The following is a 23,732-nucleotide window of genomic DNA, read 5'->3' as shown; positions in this document are numbered from 1 at the left end:
GTGAGACACTAGTCTCATATCACGCAGCCTCATCTGTCTCTCCCAGTCTTTTAATGTCTCTGTCTAGACTGTTCATTAAAGATAAAAATGAGAAACATAAATAAAACAACATAAATAAACGATGTGATGAATAATGATGGAAATGAAGTTAGAAAGAAACAAGAACAATATATAATGATTGTTCAGTTCAAGTCAATTGAGAGCCTCTGAACAGGACAATTATTATAAAGTTGTCAAAATACTTGATCTCCTGTAACAAAAACATGAATCATGACAAACATTGGTAAAGCCGAGCCTTGTCTGCTTTCATATACCAGAAAAAAATGAACCCCTGTAGTTCTGTAGTTACAGAACAGAAGACAGACCCTGTCACACACATAAAAACCTTGTGGAGAACTGTGATGGGAGAGCTAGATGAGATGAAGACTTGGGGTGAGGCTCGACATGTTGCCAAAGATAGAAAACAATGTAGGGAGCTCCTTGTGTCCCACAGGAGACAAAGAGGGTACAACACCATGTTCAACACATCACTCACCAATCAAACAGTGTGTCCAGCGCTAAGGGCCTCACTGTGTTTAATATAAAGTGCTTGTCAAGCTGCCTTGCAGGACCTGAAACCACCCATAGAGTCTGATGCTGGAATCAGGGAGGACTGCATCCGACATTTTTTGTAACTTTCCGAAACAATCTGTCAATCATGTGAATGGCCTTGTTTATGCAGAAGCTCTCTCTTATTCTTCACACAGTTACTTCTGTCACTTTCTGAGTGAACATACGACTTAGTATCATGAACGTTATTAAGACTACAAAGACAGACAGAGAGTTTAGGCAGGTGGTGCAATGCAAGAAAAAGGAGGATGTGACATCAAGCTTTGGTCCCACCTTTGAGTGTGGCCACTTGTGTCTTCCACACAAACTAGCTTGTTTGAAACATACTGAACTCAAGACTTCCAAAACTGCATAACATGCACAACAATCACAACTTCACTTCAGTGATGCCAATGATCAGTATCTCAACTGAGGCCCTGCACCAGAGAGGACCCCTAAGATAAAGTTAACCTTACGTGGGATAAAAAAAAAAAGATTGCCATGTCTACAAAGACAACTCAAGATATCTGTACATATATTGACATTAACAATAAAACACTATATTAATGTCATACCAATTAATTACCTTTAGCAATGGACCTTAGCTGGCATCAGGGTTGGAAATTGGCAACAGCCAAATGCTGGTTAAATATATACAAGTGGCTGCTAAATCACCAGCCAAAAATAATAGTAAGTAATCTATTGAGTGGCTGGTGTAGATTTTGGAATTCACCACCTGCAGTGACAGGTGGACAAAAAAGTTGATTTCCAACCCTGGCTAGCATCCATGTTTGTTTATCATATGAATGCAGCATAATAGAGATGTTCTGTTACCATTCTTTCCTTCCTGATACCGATACCTGTACTTATCCGCCAATACAGAGCACTGATCCAATCCCAATGCATAAAACAAACAGCCAATTTTAACAGCTGTATACTACTAACCCAGGGGCAGACGTGCAAGTGTCCCCACGAAATGTGTACCTACAGAAACAGCAAGCTCCACGTCCATGGCGACCGCTCCACCCAAAACGCCGTCTCGTCAACGTGACAAAAATAGTAGTTTCATGTCGTATCCGACAACAGAAGGCTTTTAACAGATGACGTCCTGATGTTAGCTTTGCTGCTGCTGTTAGTTGACCCTGTCAGCTGCAGCCACTGATGCTTTCTAGACATCGTGATTTCCCAAAACTGAATAAATACCACACATAGCAACACAAAACTGCTTTGCTAGCTCAATTATGTTGTAACTAGGAAAAAAAATCCTTTTTTTTTTTTATTTTTTTAAACCGATGGATTTCCAGATTGATGCTAACTGAACTTTTCTTCCTCAGGGCTCTTCGAACAAACTACTCCTCTTGTGACTCCGAAGAGTTTCCTAACCAAACACAACGTGCACACAAAGGTTTTCACCAACCATGACATGAAATTATTTCCATTGTTACTTTACATAAACTGCATTATGAAGAAATATCATTACACCATCAGCAGACGTTTTACATGAACATAGTAAAGTGGACACAGCAAGGATATTGGACAGACAGACAGAGAGGTCAGTGTGGACAGGCGGCCGTAGAGAAGCTCATTACAATCCCTGAGGGGGGTTGCCGCTGCCTAGGCAACCACTGATACACCCCCTCACCATCACTACCACCAGATGTCAATCACAGCACCCCAGGGTCCTCGCAGCAAGGAGGTAATACCTCCTCGTTTGTCCCCATTAAATGCTGTTAAACTGTCTCACACCAGTGTTCTAATTATTGATTCTTATTTGATTGCCACAGAGATGATTAACTCCCGGACAACAAGGGAACAAATCAAACACAACGGTGAAAGACATCCAGTGAAAGAAGAGCGGGCATGTGAACATATAAACAAGACAGCTGACAGATGTGCATGCCACCACACTATTAGAGATATCACACTCCTTAAAATAAGTGAAACTAAGATACAAATACAGGGGGTAAGTTCCTCTTGTTTGAGATGGACAGAAAATGTTTTTTGTGTTATGAAAAAGTAAATTTCTAAACAAAAACACTAGTATTAAAGCACAAGGCTGGAGATATTACAGATTTTCGTTAATGTCAAAAGAGGCCATGGAAAGACCAAAACCAACAATGTGTTCTGTTTCTTAGATGAGATGTAAATCTTTAAAAACACAAATATATAGTTTCATTTTTTGGAAGTGTCAGTAATTTCCTCAGACACCTGCTTACTGTAGTTTTTAGCAAACAAACAGGCGGAAAATATTCAATTGTTGGGGAATATTTTCAGTTGCGGATTAATCCACATTTGGTGTTCTAGTGAATAATTGTGGCAGCAGGACAGTGTATGTGTGTGTGTGTGTGTGTGTGTGTGTGTGTATGTGTGTGTGTGTGTGTGTGTGTGTGTGTGTTCATAATGAAGGAAAATGTCATCCAGTGCAACAGTGTGGCTCACTGATGTGTATTTAACAACACTGAAGCTCTATGACATGGAGGAAGACGATATATCAGGCTGTAGAAGAACATGACCTCAACCCCATCTAACAACTTGTGGAATAAACTGGAACACTTCTGGCTCCCAAACTCCAAGATGGTGACGTCTGAATGCTATCCGGTTTCAAAAAGGGATGTCACAGTAGCTACATCCGTTACTCTTACGGTCTGTGGGGCAGACACTGAACTGACAGTTCACTGAGGATAAAGGTTCTGGACATGGCAGCAACAGAAAGTTTGCTGATCCAGTAGGGAGTTGGGACGTTCCAGGATCAGACCCCCTGCCCCCTGGGTGACTGATACTCAGCTCTACTGCAAACACATCAATGCTATCACAGATTTATGGTGCTAAATATGAGAACATAATTCTGATACAACAAGAAAAACATCAGCCTGCAGGGATGAGAAAGATGCTCACTTTTCCCCAACATCCATCAACTCTTTTCACAAATCTTGAATCACCAGTTTTATTTGTTGTTGCTTGTGTTCTGTTCTATTTGAAGCTGTTGTTTCATCTGAAATAAGTGAAATTATCACACCTGAGTGGTGACTCTGTTACTCCATTTGCCAAAAGATGAACTCAGCTGTTTGCACACAGATTGTTTTTTGGCAGGGGAGGGGGGTGAGGGGATTTGAGGGCACAATTGCAGCTGTGCATCTATGCATACAAACAAATTATGGCTGCACACAAATATTGACGACAGTAACTTACTGCTGGCTACTGCACTAATCAAAATCCAGTCTGTAAAAAAGAGGCATTCCTTAGAAAGAGAAACATCTAAGCTTCATAAACATAATACTCCTGGAAATGTCTCAGGACTACAAATCAACAAGACACTCAGTTGCTAATTCATTATCTGCAGCCTGCCCACTTCTGCACAACTCAAACGTACACAACGGTGTCGTAAATTTATGAACTGAAAAAAACAATGTGGAAGCAGGTCTGCTGCAGAGCGGTGGTGTTTGTGAAGTGGGAGTGTTTTCACTGAGAGAGGAGTGAATGAGTGAATGAAATGTGACTGAAAACAGAGCAAAGGAAAGAAGAGAAAGAAAGAAAGAGAAAGAAGACAGACAGACAGACAGATAGACAGATAGATAGATAGACAGATAGATAGATAGATAGATCAGATCAGATTTGTAAAAACAGTGAGAGAGACCGAGAATGACAAGAGTCTGCATTTCACAATCGGACCATGGAGAATGGCCAGAACATCTGGGTCCAATCTGCTCATCTGTGCTGCTCTGTGAGTCTGTATTGTGTATATGAGTGTGTGTATTATGTGTAAGAGAGTAAAAGAGTGTACATTGCGTGTATGGGTGTGTATAATGTGTGTATATGTGTGCATGGGTGTGTTATATCTGAGTGAGGCCTTTTCTCAGATCAACCGCAGCATAACAACATTCCTGCTCCTTCTCTCTCTCTCTCTCTCTCTCTCTCTCTCTCGTTCTCTCTCTCTGACACACACACACACACACATGCAAAGTCCGTGGGGAGACGCCATCTTCCACTCACAGCGCAGCAGAGCAGGGAGGGTGTTGCCTAGCAACGGTTGTCCTGGAGAAAAAAAAAAAAAGGCCCGAGACGGCCATCTTGGATTTGGAGCATCAGATGTGAGAAGTGGGGTAATGATACCTGCCAGAGTGTGTGTGTGTGTGCATATGTTTGTGTGTGTGTGTGGGTCTGATGTGTGTGTTTGTGTGTCATACCAGTCTGTATTGGCAGCCTAATTACTTTCCTCCGTCTCCTCGCTCCCTCTCCTCCCTGCTCTCTGACACTCGGCTGTTTTAATGGCACACAGCTGAGGTAGAATCGATAGTGGCCGACTGCAGATTGGAGTTTTTTCCGCCTGCTGAGATTGTGCAGCCAAAAGGTCTGCGCTTAAAAAAAAAAAAACTCTGAAAACTCATTTTGGCAGGTTCACCACAAACCTGTGATGTCGTCTGCAGTGAACACATCATCCCTGACTCTTTCTGATTTCTGTTCTTTGATGTTCATCCAACAGACTAAAAACTACAACTAAAACTTAAACTGCCAGTTTTTTTTTCAATATGCATCAGTGATGCTGATAGATTTTCAATGTAGTTAGTCCTGGGGACCTACTCAAACGACCATCTACGACTGTGACTTGGATCAGATTTGGCTGTTCAATACGAATATTCGTCTATTCTTTTTTTTTCTCTCCAAATAAAGTTTGAAAGTTTGAACGTGACCTTCAGTGTGACAGTGGCATTCATGTAATATAGTCAAAAAGCTAACTGCGCTAGCGACAGATCGAAATGTGCAACTTTTTTTGCAGACACTAGATATCAAACAAAAGCCTGAGACTTTTTCGTATAAGTATCTGTGAGCTGTGATTTCACCACTTACAAGCAGAAGAGAGAAGATAATGTTATCTAACAGCCTAATGGTGGAAAGTTTCTCCTCCTCTGTATCATGTCTACAGCTGTCTGTACCAAAGAGAAGTGTGGCAGCACTCTCCAGCAAAACCTGGGGACCAAAATGACCCTAGAAGTACACTGCACAGTACGCTAACTAGCAAAAAAAAAAAAAAAAGACGGTAAAAAAACCTACAACAGCTTGACTTAAGCTATACTTTCTACTTTATTAATGCCTGAGAGGAAATTAAATTTTTTCACTCAGTTGTCATATACACACACAGACCCGAAATACACACACATGCACAAACAGGACCTACACATGCTTTAAATATAGAGATGTCAGAGACAGGGGGCTGCCTTGCACAGGCGCCCTGAGCAACTGGGAGTTCAGTGCCTTGCTCAAGGGCACCTCTGCAGTACCCAGAATGCGAACTGGCACCTTTCCAGCTACCATTCTATACAGGAACTAGGTCCCCTCGGGACTTGTGATGGCGACCCAAAGCCAAGTCCCTATGGACTGAACTACTGCCACCCCGACTTGAACTTGAAACTAGACTTGAAGCTGTCTAAGTCAACTGAGGGATCTCTGACTGACAAGTTGAATTTTTGACTTTTAAGGGGCGGCACTAGTCAATACACTACTGATACTGAGTTGCACAATCACATCATCCAAATGCAACATTATCAGGGGAATAAAATAAGGTACATGAGTGAATATAAACCTAGTCGCAAGAAAAAATGTTGGCATCCAACGTTTCTGCAAACCATAACAATGTTACATCTGCAAGTAGCAGATACATTGAAACGTAACGTTCAACAATGATATGTTTTAAGTGTGGTTATGTTTAAGCACGAAAACCACTTGATCTTGGTTAGGAAAATATCATATTTTGGCTTAAAATAGTCAAATCCAGGCAGGAAAAGCAGCGATGTCTTGATAAGAACAAGGGCTTTTTGTGGCATGATCCACGTCGATGGGTCGCTATTTAACTTATCCCCGTTTGGAAACTAAAAAAGCCAATGGAAACAAAGCAACGACTCCCTACAACACAACCAGTTTTGTTTGCTGTTCTGGAACGGTGATCTGCAGCTGGGCAACTGTCTTGCCTAAAAATGTTCAGTGATTGCAGACACTGCCGCTTTTACGCCAGGCAACTGCGGTGCACAGAGCTTTAGAGAGCCAGGGCCAGAGCAAAAAGACTGACACATCATTGACAGTGTAATAATAACATTCAAAAAACTAGGTTCACTCTCAATGGTTTTTGTAACAAGAGAAATACTTTTAAAAAAAAGTCAAGCGATGCCACTGTTTCTCAACACGGATCTGTTGTACAATGTAGCGTTAAAATAATAGTGTGACCCCTGCACACATTGGTAGTGAGTTTACTGTGTCATTTCAGATTTTAATGCATCAGGGATGCAGGACGTGTACCTAGCAACATCGCTGAAGGAATAATTTGTTGATAATTGGGGTAAGGTAGCTGGATTTGTGGTGATAATACAAAACGAGAAAGTTGATTTAATGATGACTTAGTCATTAAAGGTATATACTATTAAATGCACCAGTTAAATGCACCGCTACACACTGAGCGAGGGTCATAAGTGATAATTGAGAGGGATTACTCCTTAGAAGTTTAAACATTGTTTTTTGTCCTGTTTTTAGGAAAATACTGTATGGTATATATTTAAATCCCCAACTCACTTTATTCAATTTGAGAAATATGATGGCAGGCATTCAAAACTTCATTTAAAAACCTCAATGGAAGCTTTGTCATTTCATATAGCCCTAGTTTGGGTATCAATCCAGAAACTCAAATATTGTATCAGCACTAGTATCAAGTGAATTCTATTCTGATGTTTGATGCATTCTGGGATCAATTGTTTTCATTTTCAGGAACCAGATTTTCTCTCACCCTGCCTTGTTTAATTTTGGATGTCCCAGAATGATCTGCACCTTCTACTCAGACCTCGATCAGTTTTATTGCTGCTTTGTATTCTGGTTTATTCCCTTCACCTCACGCTTTAATTCTGTGGGACTGATATTAAAGACTTTGACATTTACAGTTGATGGTTTCAATTTCTAAGACGCTTTAAACTGCTTACTGCTTTAAACTCCTTTGGAGCAGGTGGAAATATAAAGGGCTGGTTATTGAGCATCACTATTTTTTAGGTGATGTAGCAAAAAATGGAAGTTGTTATTGAATGTGTAGTCTCGCTCACCAGACCTTTCTCAAGAAAAGAAAGGTCTGGCTGCGCTGACTCTCACTTTAAGATTGGGGAAAAAAACGCCCCAGCTTTTTTTTATTTCTTTCAACCAATCACAATTGTTCTTGGCGGTGCCACAGCAACGGTGCGCTTGAAAACCGCTACACAACCGGAGGTGGTAGGGTGGGACTTCAGCGGGTGGCTCGTTCCACCCAATGAGAGGCTGATCTATGCAGCGAACTTCCGCCCACTCAGACTATTGAATGTGTGGTCTGATTGGTGATCTTGTTTACTCGTTCTCTGATGGTAAAGTTTCAAACTAAATCTGAATCAGGCCAGTTTTAGACTAGTTTATTCAGGTGCAGTTGTGCAGCTGCTTCTGTTTTGACACAATCTAACTGGAGAACTTTGGCTTCTTTTGTTTTGTATGTCTTTTAGAAAAATGTGTTCATATTTCTCACAGTAAGGTGTCTAAAAAGGTAAAGAGAGTCAGTCATCGTATCAGCATTAGTATGAAAATAATTCAAAGATGTGCAGTCGTAGAAAAATTTGGACAGGACGTCATGAAGAAAACTAAGTCAAACTGAACTGTGAGGGCTACATGAGGTACAAGTGTTGCTTACCAAAAGTCCAAAAACTAAAATATTCTTTACTACCAAGAAGACTTCTGGTATCACAGACCTGATAATTACAAACTATAGTTCTTGTCATGTCTTAAAATGTTGTTTTCTGTGTAGTTTTGAAGTTAGACTTTATACAGTAGGGAGAAGAGCTGAATGACAACAAATAAACTGCTGCCTCTATCCACCATCCATCCATCCATCCATCCATCTGTTTCTGCTGGCTTCTGCTCTGCTGTCTTTTCCCTCAATATCCTGCTTTTATTTGATCTCTCTCTCTCTCCCTTTCTTATCACATCATCATAAACAGCCAGTCCACCCACAAAGCCGCCATGGTAACCAAATCTACCTCCAGCAGGCACAAATACACACACAGAGAAATACACACACACACACAATCTGAGGACTGAAGTATGCGTCATGCATTGGGACCTTGGGCTGTCACCACACTCACATGCATGAACCCGTGTGGACTGTGGAGCGTCCACTGGACCTACAACGCATGTGTCCAGAGCAGAGCCGGGGGCACCACACACGCAAACACACACACGCACATTTGCAGTGGCAGCCAAGTGTCACGTCCACAAAGGCAGTGGGTTAAGATGCCACTAGTGGAAAGACATTATGACATTACATACATTTAATTATTTTCACTATCAGTTATTCTTTCATTATCTTTTTCATTAAATCTATTCATTAAGGCAGCAACCAACTGATTAATTTCCTCATTATTCTCTCAATTGATTGTTCCTTAGAGTCCAAAGTGACATCTTTAAACATCTCATTTTGTCCCACCAACAGTACGAAACCGAAAAATATCCAGTTCACAATAATATAAAACTGAGATAACCTGAAAATCTTCTTTTTAGAGGCTAAAAACTAGGGCTGTAGTCTCCTGGTCAATTAGTCAATTATTTGGTCGCCATGCTCTCGTCCGACCAAATTCTCATTAGTCGAATAATCGCCGTATTACTTTCATAAGGAGAAAAGTGCTACATCAACAGCTTTCAAGGATTCGCCCACCCTCACGCTCAGCGTCGCAGTGACGCAGACCTCCTGTCTGTTTCTGTAAGCTGACACCATTTCCCTCAGTGGAAATGAAGCTTGTATTTACTTGTATTTCACAGATAAGAAACAATAAATTGTGAAGACTGTAAAGCCTCCACTAAAATAGCATTTTAAATCGTGTGTGTGATTTATCCTTCAGGGATTTATCCTGGCTTCATTTGAGCAGAGCAAATTTCCGCTCGTCGCTAGGCTAATGTATACAATGTAAAATGCCATAGGCTAGCGCTAATAACGTTAGCATGTTGTATTTGTTTGGAAAACGTGTTTACTGTGACGGTTGTTTTGTCGGTGAATCTTGTGAGTTGTAATGGAGCCAAACTATGTGCTGTTACCTTTGTTACATGTTGCTGTTATCCCTGGTTTTATATGAGAAGAGGAAAAGATCGCTAGACGCTAGGCTAGTTTATACAATGTAAAATGCCATAGACTTGTGCTAATAACGTTAGCATGTTGTATTGGTGGGGGAAATGTGTCCAGATAAAGACAAGTGTTTGTCTGTCAGTTCTGCGATTTATAGTGAAGCCAGTTTGCGTACTTGTGTTAGAAATTGTCTCTATTAAGCCATGTTTAATGTGTGTTTAATGTGTGTTTAGAATCAACTATATAAATAAAGTTTGATTTGAACTAAACTTTACACAGCACAGCCCTCCACCACTGACTAGTGTTTTGGAGGTGTAACTGCAGAGTGACACAGACACACCACCGCAGAAGTAAAAATAACGTGCAGTTTTTTTTTCTTCCCACGACTAATCGATTAGTTGAAGATTATGTGCGAATTTAGTCGACCAAGATTTTCTTTGGCTGACTACATCCCTACTAAAAACAGATTATTTTTTGCTTAAAAATCATTCAATCAAATATTGAAAAACTAATCATTGTAGCTCTATTAATGTTTTGTTCTACCAAATGTACAAAGCATTAATAAATACCCATCTCCAGTTATTGCAGAATGAAATTATGCCTTTACAGTTGCATACTTGCAAAAAAAGGAGAAGCTATGAGCAACACAAAACGTATCAATAACAATTTTGATGAATAATTAATCATTCAAGGTCATTTTTCAGCTGATGACAGAACATTTGTTGATTTTTGTCTGAACCTTTTGACGTTTTTGTCAGAAAAATATGCAGTTTGGTGTCGTCACTGTCATTTCTGCTAAGTTGTGATGTGTATTTGTTGTTATTTACCCAGTAAACTAATAATCAATCAATCAATCAATCAATACTGAGGATAATCCCATGCTGCAGCCCTATGAGCTGCCTGCTCTTTGTTTTGTGAGGCTAAAATGAGCAAATGTTTGGTATTTCCACTCAATAGATGACACTGTTTATCAATTATCAAAATTAGACTCAATTTTCAGTTAAACACCTGATCCATTCACTGTTTACTGTTGTGGCACCTCTGGTCTCTCCCACTCGTCTCTTTGATCTCATTAAAAGGTTTAACAGTCAAATTTAACAGACACAAACAAACAGAGAAATTCTGGAGATGTGACCAGGCCAAATACTTGGTCGTTTCAGCCTCTGAAATTGTGAGAATTTACTACTTTTTTTCCATTTTAACTTTGGATGGTTGGTTAATACAAGACATTTGAAAAAAGGTGATTTCTCACTGTTTCTCCACATTTTATAGACTTAATGGTTAATTCATGAAAACAGATTTAATCTTAATGAAAACAGTTGTTGGTTGTAGTCCTGATTCTGCTGAATGTGAGTCTGGAGGAGAATGTTGAGCAACTTCCAAACATCACGGGGAGGAACAACACACTAGCAGCCTGGTAGAAAACACTGTGTGATCATAACATAGAAAATTATGAAAACAGTAGAGAATAAGTCTGTGACACTGATGAGTTTGTGGCTCAGATCAACCATGTTTATCAAATTTCACATGCAAATGAGCTCTTGCTTGCTTTGAATTTCAAGAAAATGAAATTTTGTTCATAAATCTTCACTTGGCCCACACATTTCTGGCTTTTATAACCTTTTCCTGTGCAGATGTTTACCTGTAAGATCTCAACTCTGATTGGCTATCTGACTTGGCAACTAGGCTTGGGCAGTATTATGGCATTACAGTATAACAAGGTATTTAGAAATCCTGAGTATGATTTTCAGTACTATACTGTCATAAATACAGACACTCCACTTTCTATTAAACTGACATGGAGATGCTGCATTGAGGCGCTCAGTCTCTACTGATGGAACAGGTAGCTGAGCTGAGAAAGATGGCAACTGCAAGTGGTGAGGACAGCATTACAGGACTGTAAACATCCAGCCAGCAACAGCAAAGAGAGACAGCAGGGTCAAAGCAGCAGGAGAACCCGCATATTTCCACATCTAGCTCCGTAAATTAAGGTTTTACTTCAACCAAACTGGAGTTGGTGATTATTGGAACAGTGGAAAGATGGACCAAACCGTTTTATTTTGAAGGAGAGAAAAAAGAATTTAGAAGGCATACAGGTGTATTTTTTGTAAAACAGACCCCCTGATAACAGACTGAACGGTCAACTTGTTACAGTTCCCATCTTCAGTCTGACATTGTGTCTACTCTAACTGATTCCCCTGGGGGAGGAGAATTCGATTCTCCCTAACCAATCACTAGAGACCCACCTATCGGCCTGAATCTATTGTCATTTTAAGTCCGCGTTGATGTGTAGCCATGTCAACATTTGGGTTTCGCTGGGATTTTGTGAGTAGAAGTATAACAAACTACAAGGTTAGAGATAGGTAAATTCAGAACAGCCTCGATAGCAGCATCTATCTTTTCTATAGTGCCTGCCATTGTTGTTATTACCCCTCACTGGTTAAGGCGAACCACTTGACAGTGCTTGACAATGGCGTTTGTCAAACTCTCGTCACTGATTGACTAATCGAGTCTCCCTGTGGTGCTTATCAGTTGTTTTTTATTTTAACCGAGTAACCGCTGTTTCATGTCATGATGCCTCAACTTGGTGGAGTAGGCAGATTTAAATGTCTGGACCCAAGTAAGAAAATTAGAGTTCTTAATCTCAAACAGAGTTGGACTCCAACACACATGGGTCAGTTTGGGATTTCATTTTTTCAGCCTGTTGAGAACTTAGAAAATAGGTATAAAAATATTTTCTTTTGGGGCATTTTTTGAGTTTATTACATTAAAAAAAGCTAACAGAGCAAGTGGAATGTCTCTCAGCTGCAAGGTCGGGAGGCATCAGTTCTTAGGCTGAGTGGCCGGTTAGAAAATTTTATCGCGCAACCCTAGACAGTGTCAAAAATACTATTATATACCTTGTACTCTTGGGGAAATGTCAGGGAGGTATGCAAGTAAAAAAAATAGATACTGTCTAAACCTACCAACTACACTGTATTGTACTGTGTATAGATTCTTTTGTTTGTATCGATAATACAAAGATGCGGGGGGGAGAAGCAATATCAGAGATGCTGCAATTACAGGCAACATGTTCTTTAGCACAACTGTAAGTCAAATATCGATTTCTGACATATTATTTTGGGTTTTTTGAATAATGAACTTACAGAAATCAAAATTGCAAATGTGAAACTGAACTAATTTTTCAGGGAAAGCTTTCTCTCACTGCTTTTTAGTTAAAAAAAACACAACCACCAGTCACTTATGAGTCACATGATTACACACCTCACCTTTGTTCAAAACAAACATAGTTAGTTGTTAAAGAGCCCGGATGATGGGTTATTTATTTATTCATAACTGATGTCAAATCCTGATATTGATTTTCAGTCAATCAGAAACGCCTCTGATCTGAGTCTTCTATTGTGAACAGTCCCATTATACAACACACCCACAGATGCAGCCCACAGCTGAGTTCTGCTCATTGTAGTCAGATGAAGCGCAACAGGCGTGTGATGGAGACGGACGTCATCTCAAACAAATGACTGACAGCTGACTCTATTTTGATAACACACCAACGCAGCACCGCTCACTGAGCTGTCACTAGTTTGCTTCCTATTTTAACCAAAAACACATGGCTTTTGTTCCATCCAATTTAGCCTAAATTATTGACCAATAGGGTATCAAACCTTAATGCTTATCTGGTGCTGACTGACATGTGTAGCACAGAGTGTAGTCTTGTTTTTTGATCAGATATAAATGAAAAATTTCAGACTGTGTTTCATTAAATTCTGGAACAGCTGCTTGTTTTCAGACTAAATCAAACATCCGAGAACTTTGGCTTCGGTTTATATTCCTCAAATCGAGGTATCAGAAAAAGTAATGGCTTTGGTGTTAGTACTGAAACTCAGACATTAGTGTTATTAGTATCAAAAGCATTCAAATAACACTCTGCCCTGTTGACCAAAGCAAAGCCAGCTCCACACAGCAGCAGAAAAATGCTTGAATCTGGGTTTAAAAACACCAGTTTAATGATCATCTACCCAAAACTCACTGATTGGTCTGACTTCCAGCTGCTGGACTCAGTGAACTCTGAGAGGATGTTTTCCAGTCAGCCTGCAAGTAATGATTATTTCTATCCAATATGTTTTTTATTAAAGGGTTATATTTAGAGTTTCTGCATGAGACATTCAGATTAATAATACAGCAGAAACCCTTGCTATGTAAAGATAAAGTGGAGTAATGACATCTTGAGCAAAGAATGAAGTCACAGTACCTCTGTGTGTGTTGTAGTCTGAGCTTCTCTGTGGTTTTTTGTGGTAAGCTGTTCTGGGTGTGCGTGCATGGTAGTGTATGTGCGTGCCTTCATATATTGGTTACTGCTGATATTGGGACGGTGTTGTCATGATTAACACTGTTAGCTCTGTCAGCACTGTTGCAATTTTTTTTAGCACTGTTTATGAAGTTAGCGAACCATGTGCAGACAACTCATACGCTCTGGATGTCACATAGAGCCCCTTCAATTGCCTACTAAGTGTCAGAATTGAAAATTAAAAATGCCCGTTGCAAGTTCCAACATAGTATTGCTCAGTGTTTTCCACAGAATTCAAATCTGTGTGGCGGTCTGTTCGCCCCCCACAGCTACAGCTGTTCTTCACGGTCACTTTTAACCCATCTGTCCAATCCAAGTGGAAGAGGGGAGGGACAAATACCACAAAGACCAACTGTCACATCACTGAACAACAACAACGATGGAGAAATGAATACTGAACCCACACAAATTGGCGGGTTCTTCCTCTCTCTGTGCTTCAGCCTTCCCTTCATCCAGTGCAAGTTCTCTACCTTGTGTCAACAGTTTTACTTTCGCAGATATTCTGTATCATAGCAACCAGATTTGACCAAAGCATCACAGCTGAAAAATCGCAGTGCCCCTTAATGACTCTCTGTGCTCTGCATTTAACAATAAACAAGGATTTAATTTAAAATTCAATTTTAATTTAATTTGTTTTATCTTTGTCATTTAAAAAGCAACAATAAACCTAATAATAGCCTCACAATACAGCTTATTTACCTTTACCTTACTATTCCTTCACCCTGAGAGCCCTACTTCAGACATCTTGTTTTGTTTGTGTAAAGATGTTCAATTCAAAATGATATAAAACCGGCTAATTCTCACATTTGCGAAGCTGTTACAGCAGAATGTTGAAGCCTTTTTTATTTATAAATGACAAAAAAAAACAATAAAATGATTATTGTTGGCTATTAATTTCTGGTGATGACTAATCCTTGGAGCTAAACTAAAATCTGTGATGTTGCCACCTTAAGGTTGGGACAAATGTTGAGGTTAAAACATCTACTTAGATATATAAATAAACCCACAGAGGTCTAAACTGCTTTTAAGAACAGCAGAGCACGACTAAAAGGGATCCCCACTGACCCTACTGTGGACAACCATATATTCACTTACTATAAACATACTCTGTAACTCTTATCACAGCTTTCCTGCCTCCAGACTTAAGGTAAAATTACTAATAAAACATTTCCACTAATCGGAAATTCTCCCCCATCAACTCTGACTAAAGCTACATTCCATGGCAGCTTTATAATTGTTTCATTCATTCATTGACTTAAATACACAACAGAATAATTAATCATGGGTTATTCATGAACATCCCTACTAGAGTTGGTGGTTGTTTTTTTGAGTCCGAGGCATTGCAGATAGAGAAAACAAAGCTACACTGACCTCAAATGCTCCTCTCCAGGCCACAGATGTTGTACGTATGCACAAACACAGGAAAACTAGAGCTGCATTGTTCATGGTGAAAATATAGAAAGTTGCAATGCTGCATTTTCACAAATCTTCAACAATTTGGAGGTCAAACAATCACATTCTGTTACTCTTAAGGTGCAAGTAGGCAAGTTTTTTGCTTTAACTTATTATGAAGAAAATGTCGATTGCACAATGTAGTGACAACAGAACAATGACATCATCTGCATTTAGACTGGTTCCCTATAAGCCTGGCTTTCACAATGCAATTCTGTCTGCCACCACGTACAATCTCTCAGTAAAATGGAGGTTTGATTTACAAAATGTATCAACCTTGCCTGACATCGCCGCACCCAATCACGAATGTGACTTAGTCTGGAACCTCTCAGTTCATTTTTAATTCCCAATGGGCGTTATCAACGGCTGTAGATCAAAATCCCTCTGGAAGCAACTGAATAGACTTACAACCAATCAGAGCAACGAAACGTGACGTAGCCCTGAGTGGTGGACACATGCAAACAGAGTACAGTGTGCAGAAATGAGGTGTGATGGTGCAGCATCAAAATGTCTGTTCACACATTAGAATTTAAAAACAGTATTTCAACAGAAAGTTCCACATCAGCTGCAGCCATCACGGTTGTTTTTATACTCGCCGTAATGTTTCGGGTGCAAGCAAAAAATAAAGTGATTACATATTTTGCATATAGCGCAAAGGCCCCTCAAGTTGGCAGTCATATCAAACCCAGGCGCACGGGAATGTCACTCAGCCTTGCTTCCCCTGCAGCCCAAAAAGCATTTTCCTCACAGACCACCATCATAAAAGAGACACCGGTAAAACTGTTGACAGGACACCTCAGACTAGGGGTGTCACGAGAACCAATACTTCAGTACCAAGTTGATGCCAAAATTCTGAAAACATGATGGTACTGGTTTTTGTCTGGTACCGTTGACATCTGGGATACAATTCTGCAGAGGCAGCATAAAGATCTACAAGTGTTCTATTCTGCCGCTAAATTCCAAAGGAAGAAGAGGAACGCCTACCAGCACAGAACAACAACATGTGAAAGACAGCAACAAGTGCAGCTGCAGCGACAGCTCCACCTCAAAGAAAAGCATTTTTTCAGCGGCCAGTGTATTTCGTTAGGTCATTGCAACGGTAGCGCTGCACATGATGCTACAAATGCCAGCAGCATCACAAGATTCTGAGTATCTATTCTGTGCTGAGAGATGCACGTTTGGCTTTTTTTTTTTTCTCTGCAGAGTTGGTACATGTTTAAGTTTGGGTAAAACACTGAGCTCATCACCGTCCCTTTTTACCCAGCTGTCTTGTCACAGTAGAGAAGGGGCGAGACAAACTGCCCGCCACAAAGACCATTCATCACTTTCTACATGTACAAGGTCTGAACAACAACAACAATAATGGAGAAATATGTTTCTTTAGGCTATACATTTATACGTTTCCTCGCCCATAAAATCTCATGAAGACTAGTACTTTGCATTTGAGGCGGATCATCAGGGATTAATAATAAAATTTAATTAAAATTTTATCGTGAGTGTTGAGTGTTTTTAATTGAATCGTAGAATTTCCCAGGTACTGACCACTACATTTCATGTTATGATGACAAGCCTACCTCCAACTGTCAACAAGGTTATTTTTAACTTTTTCTATTATAAATTTTTGTTGCATGGAGGTTTTATATTTGTAAAACTTATCTCAAGCCGAGAAAAGGAATTCTAAATGATCTGATGTCATCACAATGTAAAGTCTACTGGCAAGAAAAACTACTAGTTATATTTAGTGGGCCGCACATCGCTGAAGCAAACCTGGAAGCTAGAGACTTGTTTTGGTTTATGCATCAGTCGAGCAATTCTTATTGGACTGAACAGGTGTCATCTTGGGGTCCAGTATTCAGATCTTGTAATACATCCATGATCAAACCCAGCCAGTGTCAGATAAATGGTTGTGATTAGTCCAAACAGGGAATCTCTGGCTGGAAGTCTTTCTGAGCACGAAGGGGATTAGACGGATCTGCCATACAACATGACCTCACAGACGTGTCAGGTACCAAGGCTACTGTCAACCATTGCACAACCAAAACAGGAAGGGGATAGCGGTTTTGTTTTCCCTGGTAGCTATCGATAGCTATCCCCAGTTACCAAAGAGTATTAATGTAAGTTCTTTACAGTTACTATCCCCAGCAGCAGATATTGTCTGATATTGGAACAAATGAAGTCACTGTGGAAAACAAAACGCAGTGTGTCCTGTGTTGTTGGTAGTCGCTCGGCTCTGAGGAAAACAAAGCGTTACGATTGTCTTTGCAACAGCAGCGCCAACACTAATACCACTTGGAGACGCTAGGGGGGAGGAAAAGTTGTCTGTTTCCACTTTAATAAATATTCAAACAGAAAAAACAAGCTTTGATATGTTATGAAATATTTATCAGGGGAGAAAAATGTGCCGTCAGTTTCACACCTGAGCGGCACTTAGTTGATTAAATATGCATGTGTGGACATTCCCTCTTTTCAAATCAGTTCCTCTTTGTTTCTCCTGGTCAGAGACACCTCACATAAACCCTGCTTCAGCTTGGTAAAACAACGCACAACCAAAATACACACCACAGGGTACCACAGCTTCATCATGCAAGGATTTAACGGTTACTTTGAGGTCTGTTGGACATGTCAGCCATGGAGTTTGACAGCTCCACAACCAGCAGGTCAGTTAGAGTTGAAGTCCCTCCCCACTGTCATCCAACAAGTCCATCGACAGCTCTGTTTGTCCCGTGTGCAAGTCACTCTGCATATGAGTGCTAAATGCCCCGAAATGCTGGAGAACGACGCCTTAATGCCTAGAGGTCACAGTAATACGGCAGAGATGATGTGATTTAGGCGACACTAAGCGAGGGAGCGGGAGAGAGGCTTATCTGCCAGAGCTTGGCTGATTGCTGACTTTATCTAATAAACAGGTGGAGTGCCAGCTTGTCTTCTCAAAGATGAAGAATAAAAAGTTTCATCCCATCAAATCTGACAGGAAATTGTTGCCTGAGGTTCATTACTCTGCGTTTCAATAACAGCGACGGCTCGACGTCCTCAAACACTCTGCCTATTTGAAAGTGGAGGTCTCTGTGGATTGAAAACTTTGTTAATGCTGAGAATTCTTGTTTTACTTCCCTGTCAGTAGTCATTTTGTAGAAAAAGCTCTCATTTTGTTGAATTGTGGGATGCTTCTTTCCTCCCTGTGCTAAAGCTGAGATGACTAGTCAGGCACACGATTTGATCAGTTAATCGTTTAGTCATTTATCAACCAAAAAACGATTAGTTCGAGGAGCCGTTTGATTTCTGGCTCCTCCAGTCCACATGTCGAAGGACGTATTCTTAGGGCAAGATACTGAACCCCAAATTGCTCCCGATGGCTACTCCTGTGTGAGAATGGTTACTGAGTAGCAGGTGCCACCATGTATGGTAGCCTCGGCCACCAGTGTATGAATGTGTGTGTGAACGGGTGAATGTGACATGTAGTCTAAAAGCTCTTTGAGTGGTTGGAAGACTAGAAAAGCGCTATACAAGTGCAGTCCATTTACCATTTCAGAGCTTCACTAATTCTAAAATTAAAGCCAGCATACTGATCTTCACTTCGCATGTTTTCAAGACAGTATCTCATTCAAAGAGTATCATGACAGGGGAAAATAAAGTGATGCTTTGTTCTGCAAAAACTGCCAACCTTTTGTTTGTAGAATCTCAAAATGTACAAATTTGCTGCTTCAGTTTCAAAACGTCTTCTGAGTTTCAAGATTTTCTTGACATAAATGCCAAGCTTAAAACTTCTTTAATTTCACTTTGCATGTTTTCATGCATGGGGAGAGAAGAGGCTGTATGCGCCAGGTATGGACGAACATGAGAGATTATAAAACAGCTTCTTGGAGAGAGTGGCAGCCTAGGTGGAAATAAAGCAGCATGAAATAATTTCAACTTTGACATAAGCAACAGTTATAATTACAATACACAAATGCAATGTTTGGGGATGCATCAGTGTGTACAACTGTTACCAGGCAGCCTACGTTTCTGTTAACGTTCATTCTGAGACATTCGTTGACTTCGTGCTTATACGCAGAATATTTTCTTAGTATGCTCACTGGCATTTCAGAGCATCTTGCAACGAACAACACACTGTGCATGCTCGTAGCTCAAACTAGTGTATACAGAGCTTAAAGAAAAACACCAAGATGGCTGCAACCAATGCTGAACTCTCTGTTGAGGTACTATCTTCAAATTCTGACGGCAAAAATGGCAACACTTGTTCACAGACCATCACAGCACATCTCTGCACATTGTAGTCTCTTCACATTTTTCCATTGCTCAGTGTAACATCATGTTATGTTGCTATGAAACTTAGAGATTCCAGTTTAACACGTATTTGCGATTTGGTCTGGCAATGTCAGGCTTAAATCTACCCTTTCAAGTGTAAGGAATTTATTCTTTCTCTGTTTTATATCATTGAAATTAGATGACAACTTTAGCTGTTAACAATCCGTTGGCAATATCTGCAAAGTGTTTTGCAATCTGTCCAACAATCCAAAATTTCAATATTCAAATAACCAATATTCAATTTACTTTCATAGAAAACAAGCAAATATTCACATTTGAGAAACTGGAATAGGTGAATCTTTGGCATTGTTGCTTAAAAAATTACTTGAACGATTAAATGTCAATCTACTGATTAATCGGCTAATTATCATAGCTCTAAACTGATTATGTTTGGGTGTCTCTACAGTACAGTATGTAAATATAAAACTAAAACTAAATAAACTAAACGATCAATAAACTATTAAAAAAAAAAAAGTTCAATATGAAACAAGTAAAACAGAAAAAAAAAGTGAATTACAGTGTTTTTCTTTCGATCCCAATCTTAAGCCTCTTTGAAAAGATGCCTCATCTACTGCACACCATGTTCTTATTTTGTAATGACCACACACACACACACACACACACACACACACACACACACACATTAACCAATAGCGGACACATTAAAACACCCTCTGTTTTCGCTGAGCACCAGTGACAGACACACACACACACACACACCGTCACGTCCATCACACTATCAGGACACCTGTCAGACTTCATCCTGCTGTGATCCACCAATAACAGTGCCAGTCCTTCACACACACACACACACACACACCTGAATGTTTGGAACGTTTCATGCTGTCTGACGTTCGGGCGTGACGTTTCCACTTCCTCCCGCCGTTTCCATCATTAATAACATCTGCCAGCAGCAGGTTCTGCTCTGATAAACACTCTCGGCTGGATTAGGAGTTCCAAAAGGCCTGCAGCTGCCACAGTTTTACCTCAGTGTGTGTGTGTATGTGTGTGTCACTGCAGTGGGAGAAAATAAAGGCTTTTATAAATGATGAGGCTGATCAGAGGGAGAGGGGACAGTTTGATGTGTTCAGGTTTGACTGCTTTCGGGGGATTTCAAAGACTAGATGTTTTTGGGGGGATTAAAGCTGCAGATTCCTGATTGTCTCTATGTATAAATTTGACCCCTTTTTATGTAAAATTATTCAGCATCTGCCCCAGAATTTATACCCTGAGACTGAATCTATTCTACGTCATGCTGGAAACCCTGAGACTGTGTACTCAGCTGCACATCTCTGCAGGTGAGGCAGGTTTCACTGCAGGTTTTGCAGACCTGACAAAAGTGACAGACGAGTAAAGCTGAATCTTCGTCACCTTCAGTCGCGCACTATCAGATTTTTGCTGCAAAGCAGAGCAACATCATTAACCCTTGTTTGCTGCGTCGAGTTACACAAATGTCTTCATATAGCACACATGAATCCACAATAAATGGACATTTCAGGCAACAGGGTGGCTCACATCCAAGCATGTATCTAGGCTTCCTCCCTCACAATGTAGGCCTTCCCAAGCCTGTATGAATAAAATATGCCATCCCCATTATATAAGGCAGAAATGCCATGTTCCTATCTGAGATGGGTTATATTGAAGTAGCAGCAGGGTGGATTGCTGTGATTGAGATTCAATGGCCCATAGAGAGAGGGTGTTTGTATCTGTGTATGGAAAGAGAGGAGAGGAAGAGGGGGGGGTGGGGGGGGGGGTGAAAAATATTCCCAAGCATCCTCCTCATCCTCAGCTGCTCTGCAGGCCCAAAAACACTCAGGCAGGAGGCTCAGATCACGGGCATCAAAAGCCAAACTGCCCCTCTGTGCAGCTCTGTCACGCAGCGTTGCATCGCAATGCTATTATTAAACCCGACCACACACACAGACACACACACGGAGACACACACAGGTAGGCTGATTGTGTCAACATCTCAAGGTCAAACAACGGGTTGGTTTTCGGACCCAAAACGGGCGAACGGGCCAGTCGGGTGTGCTGTTTTTTTAAAACGGCACCGCTGCGGAGACAAAGAGCAGCGGTCGAATCCCGCAGTGTTCCCGCTCTGCCCTCATCCTCTCCCGGCTACAGAGCGCTGGCCAGGCCGGTCCCTGGCTGACAAACATCTGGATGGGAGGAGCGGGAGGGGGACGTGAGGAGGAGGAGGAGGGGGCCGCAGGAATGAACGGTTAGATTCCGTTAGTAGGTAGGCTCCCGGTGTGGATGGCGATGATGGTGGTGGTGGTGATGAGATAACGGGATAACGAGGGAAAAGAGGAAGAGGAGGGGGGAAGGAGGGCTTTTTTTCCACCCCATTTTTTTATTAATTTCTTACCCTCTGACAGCTCCAGCTCTAGCTCCGCCAGCCGGGCTCGGATCTCCAACGGTATCGGCGACGCCTCACGGTCCGCCATTCGGCTTGTGCAGTAGAAAACACCTCCCCGGTTAAACTGCTGCCGCCTCCTCCGCCGCCGCTGTTGCTGCTGCTGCTGCTACTCCTGCCTCCTCCTTCGCCGGAAAGGGAGAGCTTCTCCTCGGCGGCCCCTCCTCGGCGGAGGCGCGGAAAGACTACGAGGCGTCGAGGGAGAACAAAGAGGATAAATCTGGGTCTCGTTTTTAACGGGGGGCCGCCATGGCGCCCGGCTCCTCGAATCGGTAAAGACCCCGGTTGCTCGGTTGGCTCACTACGCTGCCGTTGCGGTGGTTGTGGTGGTGGTAGTGATGATGATGACGATGAGGCTCGCGCAGCCCCACAGTCAGCGCCGTTTGCAGCTTCTTGCCGCTGGTGTCACGTGACTCTACGGAGGGACGAGGTGGCGCCGGCCATCACCGGCAGGGGGCGCCGCCAGCAACCACACCTACAGTACAGAGTGACGGCGTCGTTTTCCACCTGAGCCACAATCTGATTTTGACATACGACACACTCTGTATTTATTTATTTATTTAAATTTTTGTTTTTATCTTATTATTTTTTTACCACACCTTTTGTTAAAACATTAATAAAAATGATACTGAAATTATTATTATTATTTTTTTTTTTAAAAAAAAACAGCTTCAATATATTTTTTAATTTATTGTTTAATTACTTTTTAATTTTTTGACATTTTCTGTATTTATTTAAGTGGATTTTTTTTTCTTAATTTATATTTCCCAGACCTTTTTGTTTCAATCATAATAAAATTGATATATATATATATATATATATTTACAAAAGCTTCAGTATCATTTTATATTATTATTTTTAATTATCATTTTTATTTTTCAAGGGGAGACACACCAGGTTAATAGGGTAATATTTCTAACTAACAGATATCACCATGAAACTTCCTCAGTTAATTACATTAGGACAGCTATTTTTTATATAACAAGTTTTCTGAAATGAGGCATTATGTAATTAATATGCCATTTTTGCATACAGTTCCAGAACAAAAATCTTAACTAAAATAAACATCTTTGTGTTTTCTTTTCTGTCTGAAAGAAGATATGTTATGGAAGCAAAACAGACCAAAATCTCAAAATTTGACCAGTGCGATAAAAAACTGGTTTCATCTGGCGTGTCACATCTTTATTTACTGAAAGTATATATATGATGGATTAATTTAACACAGTTTAGGACAGGTAGTTTAAAATGTATACATTAATAGGTGTTTATCTGCTGAGGATAGTTTTCTTGTTTGAAATCTAAGCACAAGGTAATTTACTGAAATATTTCAGAAGCTTTTAAGCACAACTTGTGGTCTGTTATCAGCTGATGTAATTCAGTTCCTTGTTTTTCCTTTTTTTTTCAGAGCATAACCTCAACAACACCTTCTCATTCAGCTTCAGCACAGCATAGTGTTGCAAACATTAAAGGCCTGCACACAATAATGAAACAAAATCTTTTAAAATTGTATGCTC

At 40.6% G+C, this 23,732-nt stretch overlaps 1 protein-coding gene across 3 annotated transcripts in view; it reads right to left on the bottom strand.

Annotated features, from left to right (window-relative positions):
- Positions 1–22,804, bottom strand: part of LOC117264638 (disco-interacting protein 2 homolog C-like) — a 90,798-nt gene extending 67,994 nt beyond the window's left edge. For 2 of the 3 annotated variants that reach the window (XM_033638761.2, XM_033638762.2), the window contains exon 1: positions 22,171–22,804. In XM_033638761.2, coding sequence (XP_033494652.1) covers positions 22,171–22,249 — 79 coding nt within the window. In that variant the 5' untranslated portion in view covers positions 22,250–22,804. The remainder of the gene's footprint in view (positions 1–22,170) is intronic. The other variant, XM_033638763.2, reaches the window with a different exon arrangement.
- Between the last annotated feature and the right edge of the window lie 928 nt (positions 22,805–23,732).

Source organism: Epinephelus lanceolatus, chromosome 20 (assembly GCF_041903045.1).
Source record: "Epinephelus lanceolatus isolate andai-2023 chromosome 20, ASM4190304v1, whole genome shotgun sequence".
NCBI classification, from domain to species: Eukaryota; Metazoa; Chordata; class Actinopteri; order Perciformes; family Serranidae; genus Epinephelus; species Epinephelus lanceolatus.
Note: the sequence above shows the minus strand (reverse complement) of the source record. Positions and strands in the feature narration are given on the sequence as shown.